General features: G+C 42.2%; 1 protein-coding gene across 1 annotated transcript in view; it reads right to left on the bottom strand.

Moving 5' to 3' along the window:
* LOC137345168 (NACHT, LRR and PYD domains-containing protein 3-like) overlaps positions 1-19,468 on the bottom strand; it is a 35,172-nt gene extending 15,704 nt beyond the window's left edge. Inside the window, exons 1-2 of the mRNA XM_068008634.1 lie at positions 19,384-19,468; positions 6,239-6,327 (exon numbers count right to left, since the gene is read on the bottom strand). Of these exons, the coding sequence (XP_067864735.1) occupies positions 6,239-6,293 (55 nt within the window). The 5' untranslated portion in view covers positions 6,294-6,327; positions 19,384-19,468. The remainder of the gene's footprint in view (positions 1-6,238; positions 6,328-19,383) is intronic.
* Between the last annotated feature and the right edge of the window lie 4,130 nt (positions 19,469-23,598).

The raw sequence follows: 23,598 nt of genomic DNA, 5'->3' as shown, positions 1-23,598 counted from the left end.
TCTAATTGTTGCAGATGCATCTCTCCATGACAGTATTAGTAGGAGTGACCACCGCACAGTCCTTGCAGAGACAAAATCCCGTCTTCACATTGAGGATACCCATACCCACAAGATGGGCTGAAGGGCCTGTTTCTGTGCTGTATAACTCTATGACTAAGTGTGTTTTGAGATGCTACCACCGTGCAATATGGGTCAGACTTTGAACAGATCTCGCAACTCAAAACTGGGCATCCACGAGGCACTGTGGACCATCAGTTATCGCAGAATAGTATTAAACCACAATCTATAATCTCATGGTCTGTCATATCCCATTACCATCAGGCCAGGAGAACCTAGTTCAATGAAAAGTGCAGCACCAAGTATACCTAATAATGTGGTGTCAGTCTGGTGAAATTACAACACAGGACTACTTGCATGTAAAACAGCGGAATCAGCATGCAATAGGCAGGGTGAAGTGATTCCCTCAACCAATGGGTCAGAGCTATGCTATGCAGTCCTCTCACATCCACTCATGAATGGTAGTGGACAATTAAACAGCTAACAGGAGGAAGAGGCTCTGCAAATATCCCCATCCTCAAAGATGGGGGAGCCTGGCACAGCAGTGCAAAAGATAAGGCTGATGCATTTGCATTTATCTTCAGTCAGAAGTGCCGAGCCAATCTTGGCATCCTCCTGAAGTACCCAACATCACGAGTGCCAGTTTTCATCCAATTCTATTCACTCCACCTGATATCAAGAAATGGCGGAAGCCACTAAATCATGCAAAGGCTATGGGCCCTGACAACATTCCAGAAGACTTGTGCTCCAGAACCAGCTGCAACCCTAGCCAAGCTGACCCAGTGCAGCTGCAACACTGGCATCTACCCGGTAATGTGGAAAATTGCCCAGGTATGTCCAGTGTGCAAAAGGCAGGTCATATCCAATATGGCCAATTACTGCCCTATCAGTCAACTCTTCATCATCAGCAAAGTGATGGATGGTGTCATCAAAAGTGCTATCAATCGGCACTTGCTCAGCAATATCCTGCTCACTGACTCTCAGTTTGGGTGTCACTAGGGCCACTCAGCTCCTGATCTCATTACAGCCATGGTTCAAACGTGGAAAGAAGAGCTGAACTTCAGAGGTGAGGTGAGTGTGACCGCCCTTGACACCAAGGCAGCATTTGTCTGAGTATGGCATCAAGGAGCCCAAATCAATGGGAATCAGGGGCAAACTCTCCGCTGGTTGGAATCATACCTAGTGCAAAGGAAGATGGTTGTAGTTGTTGGAGGTCGATCATCCCAGTCCCAGAACATCATTGCAGGCATTCCTCAGGGTAGTGTCCTAGGCCCAACCATCTTCTGTTGCTTCATCAATGACCTTCCCGCTATCATAAGATCAGAAGTGGGGATGCTCGTTGATGATTGCACAACGTTCAGCACCATCGTCAGATGCTGAAGCAGCCCATTTAGAAATGCAGCAAGACCTGAACAATATCCAGACTTGGGCTGATAAGTGGCAAGTAACATTCGTGCCACACAAGTGTCAGGCAATGACCATCGCATACCAGAGAGAACGGAACCATCTCCCCTTGGTGTTCAATGGCATTACTATCCCTGCATCACCCACTATCAACATCCTGGCAGTTACCTTTGACCAGAAACTGAACTGAGCCAGCCACATAAATGCTGTGGCTACAAGGGCAGGCCAGAGGCTGGGAATTGTGCAGCGAGTAAATCACCTCAGGTCTCCCTAATGCCTGCACAACATCTACAAGGCACAAGTCATGAGTATGATGGAATACTCTCCACTTTCCCGGGTAACAACTCTCAAGACGCTCGACACAATCCAGGACAAAGCAACGCCATTACCTCCAACTTTTCTGCTTCTACCAATATTTTGTCAGCATCCTCTTCCTTCGTAAACAATGATAGAAAGTACTCATTAAGCATTCCAGCCTTGCTCTGCCCCTCTAAGCATACACTTTTGTCAATAATCGGCACCACGCCACCACTTCCTAACCGCTTACTACTTAAATACTGGCAGATGATGTTTGGGTTCCCTTTTATGTTAACTACAATGTTCTCATATTTTCTCTTTGACAGTCACATTTCCCGATTCACTTCTCTCCACTCATTGTATTTGGCCTGGTTCTCGACTGAAGAATTCACCTGACATGGACCATACACCCTTTTTTTGTTCCATTGTATTCTTGATCACCCTGGTCATCCAAGGAGCTTTGGATTTGGTTCCTTACTTTTCACCCTTGTTGGAGTGTACCTAGCCTGTACTTGAAATAACTCCTGTTTAAAGATCACCGATTGTTCAGTTACATATTTTATTACCAATCTTTGATTCCATTTCACCCTGGCTAGATCCCCTTTCATTGCTATATCTGAACCTGAAGATACAATGTTCACTCTTTCCCAAACATTTCCCACAGGAACTTGCTCCATTTGGCCCACCTAATATCCCAACACCAGATCCAGCAATAACTCCCTCCTAGTTGGAAGGAAAGAAAACAGACTGGTTAAGGAAGCTCTCCAGAACATTTGTCAGAAATCTCTCCTCCATGTTGTGCTTAACTCTAACTATATCCCAATCGATATTTGGGTAATTAAATTCCTCCCATGCACCACTCTATAGATCTTTCATAACTCTGATTTCCCTGAAGACTTGCTCCACTCTATGTCTCTTATTATGTAGACGCCTATAGAATACACCCATTAGCATGATTATGCCATGCCCTTTTTGCTTCTCAACTCTAAGCAAATAGATTCTGTCTTTTCCCCCTCAAGGCCATCTGTTCCTTGCAACACTACAATGTCATCCCTAATCAGTTATGTTACCCCACTTCTCCTTTTTCTTTGCCTATCCTTTCTAAACACTTTGAAACCTTGAATATTAAGAGCTCAGACCTCACCATTTGCAAGCCAAGTTTCCATTATTTCCACTACATCACATTCCCACTCAGCTATTTCTGGATGTAGCTCACCAACATTATTCACACACAATATAAACATGTCTTTATGTTCATTGTAGCTGTTTTTCACTTTGAAGAGCTGGAACCTGTCATAGCTGCTAAGCACATTGCACTGCTGAACTACAAGAAAGCCCCCAGCGAGTTAACATCCGTAGCACTTAAAGCAGCCAGAAGCGCTGCACAAATGACTACTGGCAACACCTATGCAGTCATATTCAGCTGGCCTCTGACACCGGAAACATCAGAGGAATGTATGATGGCATTGAGAGCTTTTGGGCCAACCATCAAGAAGATCACCCCCTCAAATCTAAATCAGGGGACATAATCACAGACCAACGCAAGCAAATGGACCGCTGGGTGGAGCACTACCTAGAACTGTACTCCAGGGAAAATGTTGTCACTGATACCGCCCACAATGCAGCCCAGTCTCTGCCAGTCATGAATGAGCTGGACGGACAGCGAACAAAATTGGAACTCAGTGATGCCATTGATTCTCCAGCCAGCGGAAAAGCCCCTGGGAAGGATGGCATTACCCCTGAAATAATCAAGAGTGCCAAGCCTGCTATACTTTCAGCACTCTACGAACTCCTTTGCCTGTGCTGGGACAAGGGAGCAGTACCACAGGACATGCGCGATGCCAATGTCATCACCCTCTATAAGAACAAGGGTGACCGCGGTGACTATAACAACTACCATGGAATCTCCCTGCTCAGCATAGTGGGGAAAGTCTTCGCTCGAGTCGCTTTAAACAGGCTCCAGAGGCTGGCTGAGCATGTCTGCCCTGAGGCACAGTGTGGCTTTCGAGCAGAGAGATCCACCATTGACATGCCGTTCTCCCTTCGCCAGCTACAGGAGAAATGCCACGAACAACAGATGCCCCTCTACATTGTTTTCATTAATCTCACCAAAGCCTTTGACCTCGTCAGCAGACGTGGTCTCTTCAGACTACTAGCAAAGATCGGATGTTCACCAATGCTACTTAGTATCATCACCTCATTCCATGACAATATGAAAGGCACAATTCAGCATAGCAGCACCTCAACAGACCCCTTTCCTATCCTGAGTGGCGTGAAACAGGGCTGTCTTCTCGCACCTGCACTGTTTGGAATCATCTTCTCCCTGCTGCTCTCACATGCATTCAAGTCTTCAGAAGAAGGAATTTTCCTCCACACAAGATCAGGTGGCAGGTTGTTCAGCCTTTCCTGTCTAAGAGCGAAGACCAAAGTACGGAAAGTCCTCATCAGGGAACTCCTCTTTGCTGACGATGCTGCTTTAACATCTCACACTGAAAAGCGTCTGCAGAGACTCATCGACAGGATTGCGGCTGCCTGCAACGAATTTGGCCTAACCATCAGCCTCAAGAAAACGAACATCATGGGATAGGACGTCAGAAATGCTCCATCCATCAATATCGGCGACCACGCTCTGGAAGTGGTTCAAGAGTTCACCTACCTCGGCTCAACTATCACCAGTAACCTGTCTCGCGGTGCAGAAATCAACAAGTGCATGGGAAAGGCATCCGCTGCTATGTCCAGACTGGCCAAGAGAGAGTGGGAAAATGGCCCACTAATACGGAACACAAAAGTCCGAGTGTACCAAGCCTGTGTCCTCAGTACCTTGCTCTATGGCAGTGAGGCCTGGACAACATATGTCAGCCAAGAGCAACATCTCAATTCATTCCATCTTCGCTACCTCCGGAGAATCCTTGGCGTCAGGTGGCAGGATCATATCTGCAATGCAGAAGTCCTCGAGATGGCCAACATCCCCAGCATATACACACCACTAAGCCAGCGGTGCTTGAGATGGCTTGGCCATGTGAGCCAAATGGAAGATGGCAGGATCCCCAAGGACACACTGTACAGTGAGCACGTCACTGGTATCAGACCCATCGGCCGTCCATGTCTCCGCTTTAAAGACATCTGCAAACACGAGATGAAGTCCTGTGACATTGATCACAAGTCGTGGGAGTCAGTTGCCAGTGATCGCCAGAGCTGGCGGGCAGCCATAAAGGCGGGGCTAAAGTGTGGCGAGTCGAAGAGACTTAGCAGTTGGCAGGAAAAAAGACAGAAGCGCAAGGGGAGAGCCAACTGTGTAACAGCCCCGACAACCAATTTTAATTGTAGCACCTGTGGCAGTCTGTCACTCTAGAATTGGCCTTTATAGCCACTCCAGGCGCTGCTTCACAAACCACTGACCATCTCCAGGCTCTTACCCATTGTCTCTCGAGATAAGGAGGCCAAAGAAGAAAAGAAAAGTCATTTTTAGTTTGCTCCTATCTAATATGGAACTACTTCCTCCTCTAGTGCAAAGAAACACTCTCAGTCCTTTATACTCCTTGTTCCTCTTTCCTACTTCTTTTTGATAGTGCCCATCCACATGCCAATTTAGTTTAAACCCTCCCAAAACACAATAATTAAACTCGCTGTGAGCACTTTGTCCGAGTCTGTTGAGATGTCCCTTTTCAATAGATAGCTCCTGCCCCAGAACTGTTCCCAGTGACCTGAGAATCTTAAGTCCCTCCTCCTGCACCATGTATTGAATCTGTCTATCTTCCTATTTCTCCTCTTGCTAGTGCATGGCACTGGAATTAATCCAGAAATATGTTCCTGCGAGGCCCGACATTTTAACTTACTCCCTAGCTCCTGAAACTCTGACCAGAGACCCTCAATCCCTATTCTCTCTATGTCGTTGCTACTGATGTGAACCACAAGTTCTGGCTCACTTCTTTCTCACTGTAGAATATTCTCCACCCTCTCTGTGATGCCCGTTACCCTGGCAACACACCTTGCAGGACCCACGATGACGATTGCAGAAACATGGGTGTGCCTCTCTCACTATGGATTCTCTTATAACGAGCGAATTCTACTCTTTGCTTTTCCCTTTCACAGTCCATTGCCCATTGGTGCCATGTTCTGGATTGCACTCTGTCTCGGTGATGTCGCTCCCAACAGTCTTCAAAGCTCAAAGTTGGTTTGAGTGCAGCACACATCCCGAAGACTCCTGCACTTCTTGCCTCTTCCTACTCTTCTGACCATCCATCTACTATCTTGAGCTCTTGCTGTCTGTGGGGTAACCTATACTGATTTTAGAGTTGATGGTACTGACGGTATCTGTGCTGATTACAGAGCTGATACTATTGCCAATCACAGTGCTTATTTTAGAACTGATATTACCAGTAATATTCACCCTGCCACCACTTCCTGTGTCACATGGGAGTTCTTATTTCAAATCAGAACTTGATGCTATGAGCACTTTTTGTTTTAAAGTTGCACCTACCTGTGTCTGTTTCAGATCCGTTAGTTTTTTGTTTTTGATTCGGGTCATCCGCCATGGTCGATTCCAGTTGTACAACTTTCTGTGAACACCTGAAACAAAAAAATGGTTACATGTTCAATTTATTGTGTCAACTAAGCAGCCTTTCATAGAAGATTTCAAATGAGATAAACATGAGAATGTTGCACCAGTACAAATATGTTTCTTTGCACCTAATGTTACAGAATAAGCTCCAAAGCAATACATCTTGGATGCAGTGTACTCAAAACTAATACCTTTATGCATTACAATGTAACAAATCTATATTCTACTTAAAAGATTACTACTGAGCATTAGCACAAGAAGTGAAATTGGACGTGAGCAGGGCCAGAAAAGTGAAATAATTTTATTTGCTAACAGTTACATGACTGTTCTCATTATTGTTTCTGTTGAAATCAATAGAATTGAATATCGTGCAGATTATATAATGGCCGACATAAGCAATATCACCAGATTGAGGGGTGGGTCCAACAACTGACCTGATTCCACCTGTTGGAGGAGCATTATAGCTGCCAACCCATGCAATATCTCCTGTTTGACAGATGGGTATAACAGCTGGCATCTGCAATACAGCCTGTTTGTGAGGTGGTTATAAAAGCTGACCCATGTGATAGCATCTGATTGAGTTGTGTATAATAGCCAATAAATGTGATATTCTTGACTGGCACCCGATCCATTAACTTAAGCATCCATTCCCTCCACCACAGGCGGACCGTGGCTGCAGTGTGCATTATCTGCAAAATGCACTTCAATAGCTTGCCAAGGCTTCTTCAGCAGCATCTCCCAATTCGTGAACCACCATTTAGAGAGTCAAGGGCAGGTGGTGAATTGGAATAGCATCACCTTCACCACCACCAAACATCCCCCCACCCCCATCCCCCCATCCTCAGTCCCACCACTCTCATGGGCATATATCAAAACTCCTTCCAGGGAGGAAGATTCCACATTCTATCCACTGTCTGACTAAGCTCCAAATAATAGAGTGAACATTTGGCACATTTACCATCTCCAGATTCCGTGGTCCCTGTCACTGAACAGCTCCTCAAATGCATAGAGGTGAAGGACGATGGAGACCAGGACTGGTCTGAACTGTGATTCCCTAGTGTTATATAGACTGCACTTGGTTAATGATTACATACTTAGAAAATGGCTCCTTCCTCAGGAGAGAGAGAGAGAGAGAGAGAGAGAGGACCTCTACAGGCTGCGGCAATATAACCCCCATAGAAAATCAGAATTAAATGGCTCCTTCCTCAGGAGAGAGAGAGAGAGGACCTCTACAGGCTTCGGCAATATAACCCCCATAGAAAATCAGAATTAAATCTGAAAAATAAGCAAAAGGTCAAACCGCAGAAGGTACACTCCTCAATCTAGAAGTTACAATACATTTAACTTAATCTAACACAATATTTTTTGCCTGTCAGTTAATATGTGGAGCCTGCAAGTTGTCGCCATGTAATTTACTGCAGCTAAGATAGTATTTGTTATTGGTATTCTTTCAGAAAGTCACTGTGGATAATACATAGATTTTTGATATGTAAAGTATGTACCATAGCCCCACCCTACTTGTGGAAATTGGTTACAGCCCCTGAGGTTCTTTTTCATCGAAATAAGATCCGAATATATTTTTGAAAGGAAGAGGTGCTTCTAGTAAGAGTAAAACAAGAAAGTCTGAAATAGTCGGCCATTCAACCCCTGAGCCTCAAGCAAACAAACTAATTCAGTTTCTCGAGCCAGTGACATAGAAACAGGAAGAGGTCAAATAGCCACTAGAGCCAGTTCATAGGAACATGATTGAGCCACTCAACCCCTCAAGCCTCTTACACATGAAAATGGGTAGGCCATTCAAACTGCTCCAGCATTCAGTTAGATCATGTCTGATTTGTATCTGAACTCAGTTTATCCGCCTTGCTTCCTCATCCCTTAATATTCTTATCTAGCCAAAATCTCTCCATCGTTGTCTTGAAAGCTCGAATTGAAACAGCCTGTTGGAGATCAGAGTTCCAAATTTCCCGTAAGGAGTTTGAGCAATGATGTTTCCATTCTTAAACATTCCTGATATGTCTCTCTCACAAACTATGTTTTATGATTTGGAATATCATGAATATAGGAACAGAAGTAGGCTGCTCAGCCATTCAGTGAAATGCTGGCTGGTCTGTACTTCAAAGCAATCTACCTACATTAGTTCTGTAATGCTTTTAATGCCCTTAGTTAACAAAAATGTATCGAGTTTAGTTTTGAACGTTTCAATTGACCAGCATCCAATTTCTTTTAGAAGAGAGTTCAAGAATTTCACGATCCCTTGCGTGTAGAAATTGCTTCATGAAATCACTGAAGCCCCAATATTAAAGTAATGCCCCTTTGCTATGGACTTACCCCCAGAAGAATGTTTGTTCCTATTAACCCTACCAACTTATTTAATCATCTTAAATTCCTCACTTACCTCACAACTTGATCTTATTAATATGAACACAGATCAGCAAGAACAAAAGTTGCTGAAAAAGTTTATCATATAACAGGATGCATTCCTAACTAGGTGAAACAATGTTACAGCTAAAGCCTGTCCTGTGCTGTGACTGATCCATTCAGTCAAGCCGCTTGTCGCCAGTGCCTGCCGGGTGGCCGACAATGGGAGAACTAACAATAGAACCTCAATGTCTTAACTCTTTACTGGTCTGCACTATATTTTGAAATAAGATACTTCCTCCACAATCACTCCAATTGACATTTCCAGAAGCTTCGCTGATCCCAAGAAAACACATTTCTTTGGAGTCAGATTTAACTCTGGTGGGAGTGCAACACGGGCAGTATCTTATCTAATGGCCAGTTTTAAATCACGTCCAATATTCATGTCCCATTCATCTTAAGGACATGAGAAATAGGATCGGGGTATGCCATTGAACACTTTGATCCTGCTCCACAGTTCGGTAATATTGAGTGATTATTTAAATCAACTCCATTTTCCTGGATTATCCCCATATCCCATTTTTCTTTAGTACCTAAAAGTTTGTTGAATGCAGTCTCAGGTGGCTGAGAATTCGTAGCTTTCTGGCATAGATAATTCCAAAGCTTCACAATCTGGTCAGTGAAAAATTCTTCTTCTTTTAGTCCTAAGTAGCCACGCCCATATTCTGATACTGTGACTCTTGGACCCAGTCTCCACAGACAGGTTAAATATCTACACAGGATCTACCCTGTCAAGCCCTCTCCTAATCCTACATGATTCGATGAGATCACTCGTTATTCTTCTAAATTCTAGGGAAGATACATCTAGATGACTCAATTTCTTCTCTTCGGACATCCCTCTCATCCAGGAAGCAATCTAGTGAATCTGCATTGTACCATCTCTAAGACAAGTATATCCTTACTTTTGCTCTTCAACACACTTGTAGTAAAGTCTAATATATCATTTGCCTTCCTAATTGCTGGTTGGACCTGCACATTAATGTTTTGTGTTCTGTGTACAGGATACCTAATTCTTTTTAAACACCAATGTTCAATAGCTTTTTACCATAATAAAATGTGTTTCTATCCTTCCCAACAAAGTAGGTGGTGGCGTAGTAGTAATGTTACTGAACTAGTAATCCAAAGGCCCAGGCTAGTGCTCTGGGGCAACGGTTCGAATCCCACCATCACAGATGGTGACATTTGAATTCAGTTAATAAATTTGGAATTAGAAAACTAATATAATGATGACTGTGACACTATTGTTGATTGTTGTAAAACTCATCTGGTACACTAATGACTATTATGGAAGGAAATGTGCTTTCCTTACCTGTTATGGCCTATCTGTGATTCCAGACCTACAGCAATGTGCTTGACTCTCAAATGCCTTCTAAAGTGGCTAATCAAGCCACTCAGGAGTCAAGGGCAACAGGGATTTTTTTAAATTTCCAAAATATACTTTATTCATAAAAATCTGCAAAAATTACATTGCCAAACAGTTTCAAACAGTACCAAAAAATACAAACATTGCAAGGGAGATCAGTTTCCTTCTATACTATCATGAGTTTCTTCACAAGCCTTCCATTTCACTATTGTCATGCCAATTACAGTTTCACATTTACAGCAAATGAAAATATTAACGATACAGTTCAAGGGGTTTCCCATGGATCCAGCCCCTCAGTTCAGCTTGGTGGGGGGACCTTACACTGTGGTCTTTCCCCATTGAGCCTTTGCTGCGGCTGCCCCAAGCTTTAGTGCGTCCCCCAGCACGTAGTCCTGGACCTTGGAATGTGCCAGTCTGCAACATTCGGTGGTGGACAACTCTTTGCGCTGGAAGACCAGCAGGTTTCGGGCAGACCAAAGGGCGTCATTCACCGAATTGATAGTCCTCCAGCAGCAGTTGATGTTTGTCTCAGTGTGCGTCCCTGGGAACAGCCTGTAGAGCACAGACTCCTGTGTTACAGAGCTGCTTGGGATGAACCTCGACAAAAACCACTGCATCTCTTTCCACACCTGCTTTGCAAAGACACATTCCAGGAGGAGGTGGGCGACCATCTCTTCCCCACCACAGCCAACGCGGGGGCACCGTGCGGAGGGGGCGAGACTTCGGGTGTGCATGAAGGATCTGACGGGAAGGGCCCTTCTCACCACCAGCCAAGCTACGTCTTGGTGCTTGTTTGAAAGTTCTGGTGATGAGGCATTCCGCCAAATGACTTTGACGGTCTGCTCGGGGAACGATCCGACAGGATCCACCGTCTCCTTTTCCCGTAGGGCCTTGAGGACATTCCATGCAGCCCACTGCCTGATGGACCGGTGGTCAAAGGTGTTTTCCCACAGAAACTGCTCTACGAAGGATAGGTGGTACGGCATGGCCCAACTGCATGGAGCATTCCGCGGCAATGTGCCCAGGCCCATCCTTCGCAACACTGGGGACAGATAGAACCTCAGCAGGTAGTGACACTTGGAGTTTGCGTACTGGAGATCTGCACACAGCTTGATGCAGCCGCACACGAAGGTGGTCATCAGGATGAGGGCCACGTTGGGTACATTTTTCCCACCCTTGTCCAGAGATTTGAACATCATGTCCCTCCAGACCCGGTCCATTTTAGATCCCCAGATGAAGCAGAAAATGGCTCGGGTGACTGCCACGGCGCAGGAGTGGGGTATGGGCCAGACCTGCGCCACGTAGAGCAACAACGTGAGTGCCTCGCACCTGATGACCACGTTCTTACTCACAATCGAGAGAGATCGCTGCCCCCACATGCCCAACTTTTGTCGTACCTTGGCTACTCGCTCCTCCCATGTTTTGGTGCACGGCCCAGCCCTCTGAACCATATCCCCAGCACCTTCAGGTAGTCTGACCTGACGGTGAAGGGGACAAAGGATCGGTCAGCCCAGTTCCTAAAGAACATGGCCTCGCTCTTGCCGTGGTTAACTTTGGCTCCCGAGGCCAGTTCGAACTGGTCGCAGATGCTCATCAGTCTGCGCACGGACAGCGGATCCGAGCAGAAGAAGGTGACGTCATCCATGTACAGGGAGGTTTTAACCTGAGTGCCTCCGCTGCCTGGGATTGTCACCCCTCTTATGCTCGCATCCTTCCTAATAGACTCAGCAAAGGGTTCAATACAGCAAACAAACAAGGGCAACAGGGATGTGCAAGAAATGCTGGCCCAACCAGTGACACCCACATCCCACAAACAAATAAAAAAAAGTGAATAACCTCACATTTCCCCTCATTATATTCCACCTGACAACCTTTTGCCCATTCACTTAACTTGCCTATTTCCCTTTGAAAATTTTTGCGTTGTTCTCACAGCTTAAATTCCCACCTGGAATGTTATTGTTCGTGAATTGGATACATTACATCTGATTCCTCCGTCTAAGTCATTAACATAGATGGTATATAACGGAGACCCCAGCACTGATCCTCACAACACATTACTAGTAACAGCCTGGTGACCTGAAAATTACCCATGATAATATATTACCCAACCCCATTAGCCCTTATATTGCACAACAACCTTTCTTAAGGCACATTAATGAATGACTTTCGACAATCCAGATATACTACGTTCACCAGTTCTGCTTTATTTACTCTGTTGGTTACATTCTCAGGAACTCTAACTGATTTGTTGAAATCAATTTTCCTTTCATCAAACAAGGTTAGTTCTGCCTAATTATATTATGAATTTCTAAATGTCAGATCCTTAATAATGGATTCCAACATTTTTCCGACGACTGACATCAGACTAACTGACCTCTGGTTCCCTATATTCTCTCTCCCTCAATTCTGGAACAGCAGTACTCAATTTACTAACTTCCAATTCACTGGAATAACTCCAGCCTATTCAATCTTTTCTCAGTTTTTTCCCCCAAATCTTTCCAATGTATCCTCTCCAATCAGCACTTAATTCATGTAATGTGATGACCCAAACGGTACGCAGCATTCTAGCTGTGACCTAATTTGTGTTTTGTACAGTTCTATCTTAACCTCCCTGCTCTTATAGTCCATGCCTTGTCAAATAAAGGGCAGTATCCCTTCGCCTTGTCATTTTCTACCTGACCGGGATCTGTACATATGCAGTCCTAGGCTTCAGAGTCCAGGGATTTTTTTATAAAATATCACAGCCAATGAATGCATTATTTCTGCAAAGCCCCTTGTTAGAAGTGCATGCCCTCTGAGTATCATTCCGCAGTCTTTCTTTAGCCTCCTTATCTCGAGAGACAATGGGTAAGCGCCTGGAGGTGGTCAGTGGTGTGTGGAACAGTGCCTGGAGGGGCTATAAAGGCCAATTCTGGAGTGACAGGCTCTTCTGGAGTGACAGGCAGAAAAATGTGTTTGTCGGGGCTGTTACACAGTTGGCTCTCCCCTTGCGCCTCTGTCGTTTTTCCTGCCAACTACTAAGTCTCTTCGACTCGCCACACTTTAGCCCCGCCTTTATGGCTGCCCGCTAGCTCTGGGGAACGCTGGCAACTGACTCCCACGACTTGTGATCAATGTCACATTCCGCAGTACTGCCTGGCTATAGTTGTGGTGTTAGAAGGCTGGAGGACTGAAAACATCTTACCATTGTTTAAAAAAAGTGGCCAGTGATCGACCAAGTAATTATGGGTCCGTCAGACAAACCTGAGCAGTGGGGAAATTATTGGAAAACGTTCTGATGGACCGTATTAAGCATCATTTAGAAAAGCACAGACTAACCAAGGACAGTAAGCCTGGATAAGATAAGGGAAGGTCATGCCTGGCAAAATTAATTTTTTTGTGAGGATCCAACAAGGTATTTGATGCCATCTAAATGGACTTTAGCAAGGCTTTTGACAGAGTCTCAGAGTGGTCAGAAAAGTAAAAGATCCACGAGAAAGTGACAAGATGGATCCAAAATTGGCTATGTTGCAAGAAACAAATTATGATGGTCGACGGTGTTTTTGTGACTGAAAGGGTGTTTCCAGCAGGGTTTCGTTGTGCACAGTCCTAGGACCCTTGCTTTTAATGGTATATAGCAGTGATTTCGACTGAAATGTAAAGGGCATGATTGAGAAGTTTTCAGAGGATACAAAAATGTTCATGTAGTTGACAGTGCAATAAAACATAGACTGTGGGAAGATTTCAATGGACTGGTCAGATGGGTAGAAAATGGCAAATGGAATTTAATCCATAGACGTTTGGCATAATGAATTTGTGAAGACAAACAAAGCAAGGGAATACACAGTAAATGTTAGAAAACTGAGAAGTGTGGAGAAGCAGAGGGACCTTGGAGTGCATATGTACATACTTCGGAAGGTAGAAAATGACAAGGTGTAGGCATACTGCCCTTTATTTGACTAAGAATGGAGTATAAGAGCGGGGAGGTTATGATAGAAATGTATACAACATAAATTAGGTCATCGCCAGAGTGCTGCATACCGTTTTCATCAGCACATTACGTGAAGTATGTGCTGATTGGAGAGGATGCAAAGTTGAGTGGGGGCGGGGGTGGGGGGGAGGGGGGTTGGGGGGGGGGGGGAAGAGACGGTGTTTTCAGGTTTGCAAAACAAATAACTATGAGAAAGGATTGAATAGGCTGAAGTTGTTTTCTCTGAAACAGAGGCATCAGAGGGGAGATTTAATTTAGGTGAATGAAATAAAGAGGGGCCTAGATGGAGGGATTGGAAAGATCTATTTCCCTGAGAAAAGAGTTCAATAACTAGGGTATAGATTTGGAGTTTTAGGTAGGAGGATTAGCGGAGCTGGGGAGAAATATTCTCACATAGTGGGTGATGAGGGTTTGGAAGTCATTCCTAAATGGGTGATAGAGGCAGAAACACTGACTGTATTTAAAGAGATCTTGGATTTGTAGGTAAAGGGCTAGAAACTACAAGACCACCAACCTGGAGCTGGAAAGTTGGATTATGCTGTGTAGTGTGTTTCTGCTTATGCAGACACGATCAGTCAAATGGCTTCTTCCTGTGCCATACATTTCTATGATTATGGTTCTACTCTGAAGACAAAACCAAAATATTAGTTTAACGTATCTGTCATTTCATTATTCCCCATTATAATTTCTCCTTTCATTCTCTAGTGAAACCATGTTTGCTTTCACTCCTCTTTTCATTTTAGCTACTTGTAGAAGCTCTTACAATCTCTGTGTATATTTCTAGATAATTTCCTCTCATATTCTATTTTCTGCCCCTTCATTAATTTTTGGTCATCCTTTGCTGGTTTCTAATCTTCAGGTTTATTAATCTTTATGGCAATATTATAAGCCATTTATTTTAATCTGATAGTATCATTAACCTCTTCAGTTTGCCAATGATGGATCTGTTACCAGTGCTACTCTAATTTATCAATGGAATGTATATTTGTTAAGAATGACAAAATATTTCTTTGAATGTTTGCCATTGCTTATCTATCGTCATACTGTTAAATCTATTTTCCCAATCTACCTTTGTCAGCTCCCCCTTTATCCCGATGTAATTGGTTTGATTTAAGTTTCATATTTTAATTTTGGATTTAATCTGCATCAGTCTCGAAGTCCAGGTGAAATTCTACCATATTATGATCACTTCTATACATCGGATCCCTTACGATGAGATTAGTAAGTAACCTTTGTCTCATTACATATGACTGGATGTAAATTAGCCTCTTCTCTGTTTGGTTCCATGTCGTATTATTTTTGGAAACTGTCTCAAATGTAATACATGAACTCATCCTCCAGGATATATTTTGCCAATTTGATTTGTCCAGTATGTGTGAAGATTAAAACCCCCCGTGATTACTGTTTTGCCTTTGTTACCAACTCCTCATATTTTTTGATTAAGCTCTCTAAATCAGAATAGCTTCTATTAAGATTCCTATAAATTATTGCCACCAGTAATTTCTGCCTCTTGTTATTTCTTTTCACCACCCAGATTCTACTCTCTGATACTCTAAGACATGCTCCTCCACCACACCTATCTTAATGTTCTCCTTTCTTATCAAGGCTTCCTCTTACTTTTCCATTTTGTCTATCTTTTTGAAACTTCGAGTACACTGCGATATTTAATTTCCAACCTTGGTCACAATGCAACCACGAGTCTGTAGTGGCTTTAGATCAAACCCATTTGTTTTCTATTTGTGCTGTCCATCGTTCTGTCTTTTCACGATTTCCTCTTGCACTTAATTATAAATTTTGACTCTTTACTATTTTTCCTAATTTGACAGTATTAACTGATGCTCTATTACTGATAAACTCTTTTCCCTTTCCTGTCAGACTCCACTTATCTTTAAAAGCTGGGGCATAGAATAAAAGAGCAGGGAGGTTATGATGGAGCTGTATAGGCCACAGCTGGAGTACTGTGTACAGTTCTGGTCGCTACACTAGAGGAAGGATGTGATTGCACTGGAGAGGCAAGTTTGTGACTTGCCACACTGCTCGGTTACTTCGAATGATCTCTTTTGATTATAAATTTCTCCTCACTTAACCTTTCACACCCGCCACTCTTTTCATTTTTAAATCCTCCTGCCTTCCATCCTTAAACAGTTTTGTTTTGGTGCTAATGGCCTGGAGCTTTGTCACTCTATTGGCCCACCTCAAAATGACCCCACTTGGGTTGTGATGGTCAGGTAGTAAAAGTGTTGCGCTTGTTATATATTGGGCTGTGTGGGGCACGGTCTCCTTCTCTCTGGGACAGTCTTGATGGTGTAGCTTGATATATTATATCCCATGGGTTGAAGCCTGCCTTGGGCTAATCCAGTGCTCTTTTGATGGTGTCACTCGATAGTCACAATACAAAGCATTTAGCAATTTATTGAAAGGGCTTCGACTCCACTTGCTCGTGACTACTGTTTGAATTTGTTACTGATACCTTGAAATTAGTGAAGCCAAAATAATATGGTTGTAACTGCTGTTCTAAAGTAAGCGTCTTGTGTAACCAACTGGGAATAAAGCCATTTTACATCTAGCATTGTGCAATTAGGCGTGTTTAATTAGTAATCTCAGAGTATAAAAATCCTCTAGGAACGTGATCATAATGCAATTAAGATCCATATTAAGTTTGAGCCGACATACTCCAGTCCCAGACAAGAATCCTAAAATTAAACAAAGTCTCTTACATTATTATGAGGGTTGATTTGGCTGTTGTTTATTGTGTAAATGGAATAAAAGGCAAGGAGTTAAATAAACAGTAGGAAATATACGTCCTTCATAACAATAGAGGTTAAAAATTACATATGTTACAACACTGTCTCTGTGTTTTGTCAAATATATTTTTTGACGATTCATTTTTGAAAGATTGAAGAAATGTTAAACTTTGGAGTTTTCAAAAAGGGTCAAGTCAAGGCCATTTGAATTTGACAAACAGTCCCTGGTAATGTTTTTTTTAAAAGGAACACAGAGATCTTATGAGGAAAATAAGCCTTTCCGGGAAACCACCTTACAACAAGAACAAGCCTTTCTGGAAATCTAACCCAACCTGACTTCCAGCTCAATAAAGAAAAGAAAACTTTGGTCACCAGGAGAAGTTGTTTGCAAAGAGGTGACAGGTAAAGATTGATGGAGGTCAAAAGGTTGACGTCCCGTTGTCTGTTTCACTTATGAGTTGCTTAGAAATGGGGTTGACCTGTATAAAAAGATGGAGAACTTACAATGTGAGTGAACAGAAGTTCCAAGGAAAGAAGAAAACTTCCAAGGAGAGAATAGAACTCCCAAGCAAGGAGAGAAAAGAACCCACGAGCAAGGAGAGGAGACCACAACCCAGTTCAGCTTTCCAGCACCTCTCTAAAAGATACTGAGTAATCCACCGTGTCAACTCATCTCATCTCCTGTCTTTAAGAAAAGCCTACTAAAATAATTCTCAATGACGTCGGAAAAGAACTGTTCTAAAAGATCTCCGTGACCTATCTATGTGTACTCGGAGACCAGACTGCATGCCAGTTTTGGAACACAACATATCTCATCTGCTGTTTCTTCAAGAATGAGCAAGTATTCAGCCCAAGTATTTTTTTTAAATCTGTAATAAAGCTCTAAAAACAAAAATCCTTTTATTTTTCTGGTAAACAGATGTACGTGAATGTGTGTGAGTGAGAGCAGCTATGTTAAAACGGGAACTTTAATATTTCAATCTGTGTGCTTATGCTTTACTTCATTACAGGTTAAGACTTGTTTTATAATAAACTGATAATTTTGTTTTTATTAAAGAAACCTGGTTGGTGTGTTTTATTCTGGGAAAAAAAGATAGAGTATATGATTGACTGTATGGGTAAGTGGGAAATAAATAAATATATGTTGTAACTTGTGGAGAAGCGGAACTGGAATAAACAGTGCACTCGTCAGTCATAACACACACCAGAAATAGAAGGTAACCAACAGACTAATAAGAGTGAAGGACAGTAGGCAATTAATCTCAGCAGAACAGAAGTATTGGAAAAGCTTAAGGGACTAAAAGCCAATGAATACTCAGGACATGATTATCTAAAAGAGGTAGTTGCACTGCTTATGATTTTCCAAAATTCCCTCGATTCTAGAATGGTCCCAGCGGATTGAGAGTTAGCAAATGTAGCACTTCAATATAAGAAGGGAAAGGGAGAGAAAACAGGACCCTCCAGGTCAGTTCACCTGACATCGATCTTCAGGAGATTGCTGGAATCTGTTTTCAAGGATGTCATTGCAATGCTCTTAAAAATTATAGTATGATCACCCAAATTCAACATGGTTTTTGTGAAAGGGAATTCATGTTAGAAAAAAATAAATAAAGTTTTCTGAAGATGTAAATAGTCACGTAGATAATGGGAACCAGTAAATGTGCTATACTTGGATTTCCAAAAGGCATTTGACAAAGTGTTACAAAAAAGATTGATATGCAAGATAAAGGATCATGAATTTGGGATACAATGTTACTCTGGATGGAGGGTTTGCTAATGGACAGAAAGCAGAGAGTAGAGATAAACGAGGCGCTTTCAAGTTGTCAGGCTGTAACTAATTGTGTGCTGCAAAGATCAGTGCTGGGACCTCTGCTATATATATAATCCATATTAATGACTAAGACAAAAAGACCAATACAACGCATCTGAATTTGCTGACGATACAAAGCTAGGTGGGATGAGGACACAAAGAGGATATAAATACATTTATACAGATGAAATGAGTTGGAAACAACCTTGCATATGGAGTATAATGTGGGCAAGTATGAGGTTCTTCACTTTTGTAGCAAGAGCAGAATATTCTTTAAAAGGCGTGAAACTTCTCCATATTGGTGTTCAGAGAGACTCGGGTATATTGGTACAAAGAACACAAAAGGAAGGCTTGCAGGTGCAGCAAGAAAGAAGGAAGACACTTGGCATGTTGACTTTTATTGCAAGGGGTTTGGAACACAAGAAAAAGGAAATTTTGCTACAATTGTATAGGTCTTTGGTGAGACCATAGCTGTAGTACTGTGTACAGTTTTGGTCTCCATATTTCAGGAAAATTAAAAATTAAAAAAGGATAATTAAAAGGAGTGGTTGGGTCTCTTAGGGACAAAAATGGATTGATGTTGTGGAAACAGAGGATTTGACCATGGTCATGATTGAATACTTTACATCTTTCTTCACAAAAATAAGTGAAGGAATGTAATTTCGTAGTGTGGAGGGGACAGTAGAGATATTGGCAAGGTTAAAATATGTAGAAAAGAGGTTCTGAGGTAGTTTGGCATCCTTCAAGTTGACAGGTTACCTGGTCCTTGGTTGCTAAGGGAAGCTCAGATGGCGATAGTGGACATTTTGATCACAATCGTTCAAATCTTCCTTGGTGTGGTGGCGGAGGACTGAGAATTGGAAATATTATAATCCTATTCAAAAAAAGGAGAGTGGTAACTACAGGTCAATCAGTCCAATGGCAGTGATGGGAAAATTAATTAACTCCATTGTCTAGGGCAAAATTAATTCTCAATTGGAGAAGAACAAGTTAATAATGGACAACTAGCTCAGATTTCTTGGGGCAAATCCTGCCTGACTAACTTGATTGAACTCTTTGCAGAAATAACAGGGAGCGTTGATGAAAGTTTGCTGTAGATACTGTCTGTATAAACTTTCAAAAGTCATGTGATAACATACTTCAGAGCAGATTTATTCAGAAACTGGAAACACAAGGTATTAAATGAATGGCTTGAGGACTAAATTGGCAGAGGTATAGGGGGAAGAAATGCATTGAACAGATTTTCCTTTCTAACTGGAGTAAAGTACACAATTGGGTTCCCCAGATATCAATATTATTATATTATTATAGATAAATGACATGATCTTCAGTATAGAGAGTACAATTTCGAAGTTTGAAGGTTGGTACTAAACTTGGTAATGTAATAAATAATAAGCCAAATTGTAGCTGACTTCATACAACGACTGCCCCAGTTGGTTAAACACATGGCACATGAAATTTAATGCCGATAAGAGTGATGTATTTTGGGAGGAATAACATTGGGAGATAGTAAAATTTAACAACCCCTCCCTTTAGGACGTACCCATGCAAGCTCAGGAGATGCAGCATCTGCCTTTTCACCACCTCCCTTCCCACCATCCAAGGCCCCAAACACTTACAGATAAAACTGCAATTTACTTGTAGTTATTTCAAATTACTTTTCTGTATTTGCTATAACAATGTGGTCTCATTGACACTGGGAAGACCACGCACAGATTGTGTGATTGCTTTGCAGATCACCTGCATGCAATCCACAATGGGAGTCGAATATTCCGGTTGCCTGTCATTTCAATTCTCCTCCAGTCTCTTGCACTGACCTCTCGGTTCTTGGCCTCCTATACTATTCTAATGAAACTTAGCAAAGGACAGCACGTCGTCTTTTGATTAGGCACTTTACAGCCTTCGGACTCAACACTGAATCCACGATTTCAGATCATGACCAGCACTCCCAGTTTTTGTACAGCAACTGTTGGTAATAATTCTGCTATTGACACTTGCATCTTTACTAGATTTAACTTTTCATAGAATCAACCATGAAATGGTTACAGCACAGAAGGAGGACAGTCAGCCCATCATGTCTGTGCTGGCTCTCTACCAGAGCAATTCACCTAGTCTTTTTCCTTTCGCCCAACATTTGTTTCTCTTCAGATAATAATCCAATTCTCCTACGAATGCCTCAAATGAAATTTTCTCCAACACACTTTCAGTCAGTGCGTTACAGATCCTAACCAATCACTGCATAAAATAAAAGTTTCTCCTTTGGTTATAAATCCTTCTGCCAGAGGGAAGGTTTCTCCCTAATTTTAGATCCCTCAAGATCTTGAATAACTCTATGAAATCTTTTCTTAATCTTCTCTTCTTCAAGGCCAACTTCTCCATCCTCTCTACATAACTGAAGTTCCTCAGGCCTGGAACTATTCTTGTGAATATTTTCTGCACCGTTCCTAATGCTTTAAGATCCTTTCTAAAGTGTGGTGTCCAGAAATGGACACAATACTGCAGTTGAGGCTGAATCTGTGTTTTAAATAGGTTTAGCATAACTTCCTCGTTCTTGCACTCAATGCCTCTATTTATAAAACCTATATGCTTTATTAACCACTTTCCAAACCTGCCCTACCACCTTCAATGGTTTGTGCACATATACCCCCAGGTCCCTCTGCTCCTGCACCTCCTTTAGAATTATACCCTTTAATTTCTATTGCTGCTGTTTCTTTATTCGTCCAATTGTCGCCCCCTTTTGCCTTGCGTGATCGTCCCCTTTTTTATTTAATCTCTCCTGCCTTCCACCCTATTACAGAATTTCCATTTTGTTCTTTCCTTTTCACTCATGTCTTTGCCTGTCTCTGGAATTAGTGACAAAGTGTACATCACTACATGTTTTCCAGTTCTGATGAAAGCTTACCGATTTGAAACATTAACTTTGTTCCTATCTCCTATCTGCCTGTCCTGTTGGCTATGCTCAATATTTTCTGTTTTTATTTCAGATTCCCAGAATTGTTATGTTGTGTCATCTAAATTGTGCTTTTGTGAGGCTCGTGCAAGAACAGAGGGACCGGGGAGGGTCTATCTACACATCGCTGATGGTGGCAGAGCAATTTAATAAAGCAGTTCGCAAAGCAAGTACAATGCTTGGCTTTTTAAATAGGAGGATCAAATACCAAAATTATGCCATGCCAAACTTTTACACACCTCTGGTTAGGTCTCAGCTGCAGTGTTGTATATAATTCTGGGGACTCTCCTATTGGAAGGATGTGAAGGAGAGGGTACAAAAGAAAGTTATCAAACAGTACAAGGGATTAAGGAATTCAGTTATATGGAGAGATAGGAGAACCTGTGTTTGTTATGATTTGAGCAGAAAAGTTTCAACTGAGACTTCGGAGTTATTGAAACTGATGAGGGGTTTGACAAAGCTAGTTAGGAGAAAATATTGCTTCAGGCAAGTAGGTCAATAACTATAGGTCATAGATTTTAAATGACTGGTAAAATAACTAGAGGAGGAATGTGTAGTTCTTTTTTCATACCAGAGGTATCTGAACACAGGACCTGAGAGAAGGTTGAAATCAGATCCCATAAGACATTTGAAAGGTACTTGGACATCTATCTGGAAATCAATAATTTGTATGGTTATGGGGAAAATGCTTGGGTGTGGAACTAAATTAGATAGATCTTTCAAAGAACTGGCACATGTGCGGGGACCAAATGACCTCCTTCCATGCTGTACAGTACAATGGCTTTATAAATATAGGGATGCTGCAGTTTGTACCCGTTTGTGTCCGTGTATTAACGCTGGAGGTTACACCCATTTGGTGTTTGCTTATTAATAATAAAAGGTGCTGTGGAACAAAGGGGAGATTTGGGGAGACATACTAAAAGGGCATTAAAAGCTGCACCTCAGGAAGCAAACGTGAGATAGAAACTGATGGAATTCGACCATTAGTCATGGGGACCAGAACATTTAATCCATGACTTAATGATGTACCTGGATAAAACTTTAATCAGACCTCAGTTAGAGTTTTGTGTAAAACATTGATCTCTTCATTATAGGAAGGATATTGAGACCAGAAAGGGTTAAGTACAGATTCACTGGAATGCTGAAAAATGTACAGAAAACTTTCACTGTTGTTGTTTTCTTTTGTTTGAAGAGCACAGATTGTGGGGCGATAATGTATTGGCATTTTCAATGATGGAGCGATGGAACTGGTTTGTTTAAAATTCTAACCAGTTAGGTTAGTTTAATAATCCTAATTAGGATAGTATTTGCAGGTAGCAACTTGCTATTGATAATTTGAGTACTCAGTTTACATATAAGATTAGTGATGGTTCCTGTTACTGGTTTACGTAATTACGTTTAGGCAAAAAATAGTGATGGGACTTGCCTAAATCTTGGTAATTTGGGTATTTACTTTTAATGCAAAGATTGGTGATGAGGACTCATACCTGTTTGTGATTTACCCTTTACTGAGCCGGACTATGTGTTCGGTATGAAGTGATGGTTCCACCTTTAATTAATTGAATAAACATTTTCAGGGCACCAGGCAGTTCAGGAAGTAAATATCCGTCCTGAGTTAGAAGGAGCCAGGTTCCCACATCTGTTTATAAAAGCAAAATACTGCGGATGCTGGAAATCTGAAACAAAAACAAGAAATGCTGGAATCACTCAGCAGGTCTGGCAGCATCTGTGGAAAGAGAAGCAGAGTTAACGTTTCGGAACTTCTTCGGTTCCGAAGAAGGGTCACTGACCCGAAACGTTAACTCTGCTTCTCTTTCCACAGATGCTGCCAGACCTGCTGAGTGATTCCAGCATTTCTTGTTTTTGTCCCAACTCTCTTTACTAAACTGTAAATTCTAATGGATGAAAGTGGAGTAGGACCAGAAAATGGTAAGTCACAGAGTTCCTGCTTTCTGTCCTCAACAGCGAATGTTTAAATAATTCACCTGGACAGAAGGGAGGGGGTTGGAATCCCTTTTGTGAAA

The sequence above is a fragment of the Heterodontus francisci genome, chromosome 28 (assembly GCF_036365525.1).
Source record: "Heterodontus francisci isolate sHetFra1 chromosome 28, sHetFra1.hap1, whole genome shotgun sequence".
NCBI classification, from domain to species: domain Eukaryota; kingdom Metazoa; phylum Chordata; class Chondrichthyes; order Heterodontiformes; family Heterodontidae; genus Heterodontus; species Heterodontus francisci.
Note: the sequence above shows the minus strand (reverse complement) of the source record. Positions and strands in the feature narration are given on the sequence as shown.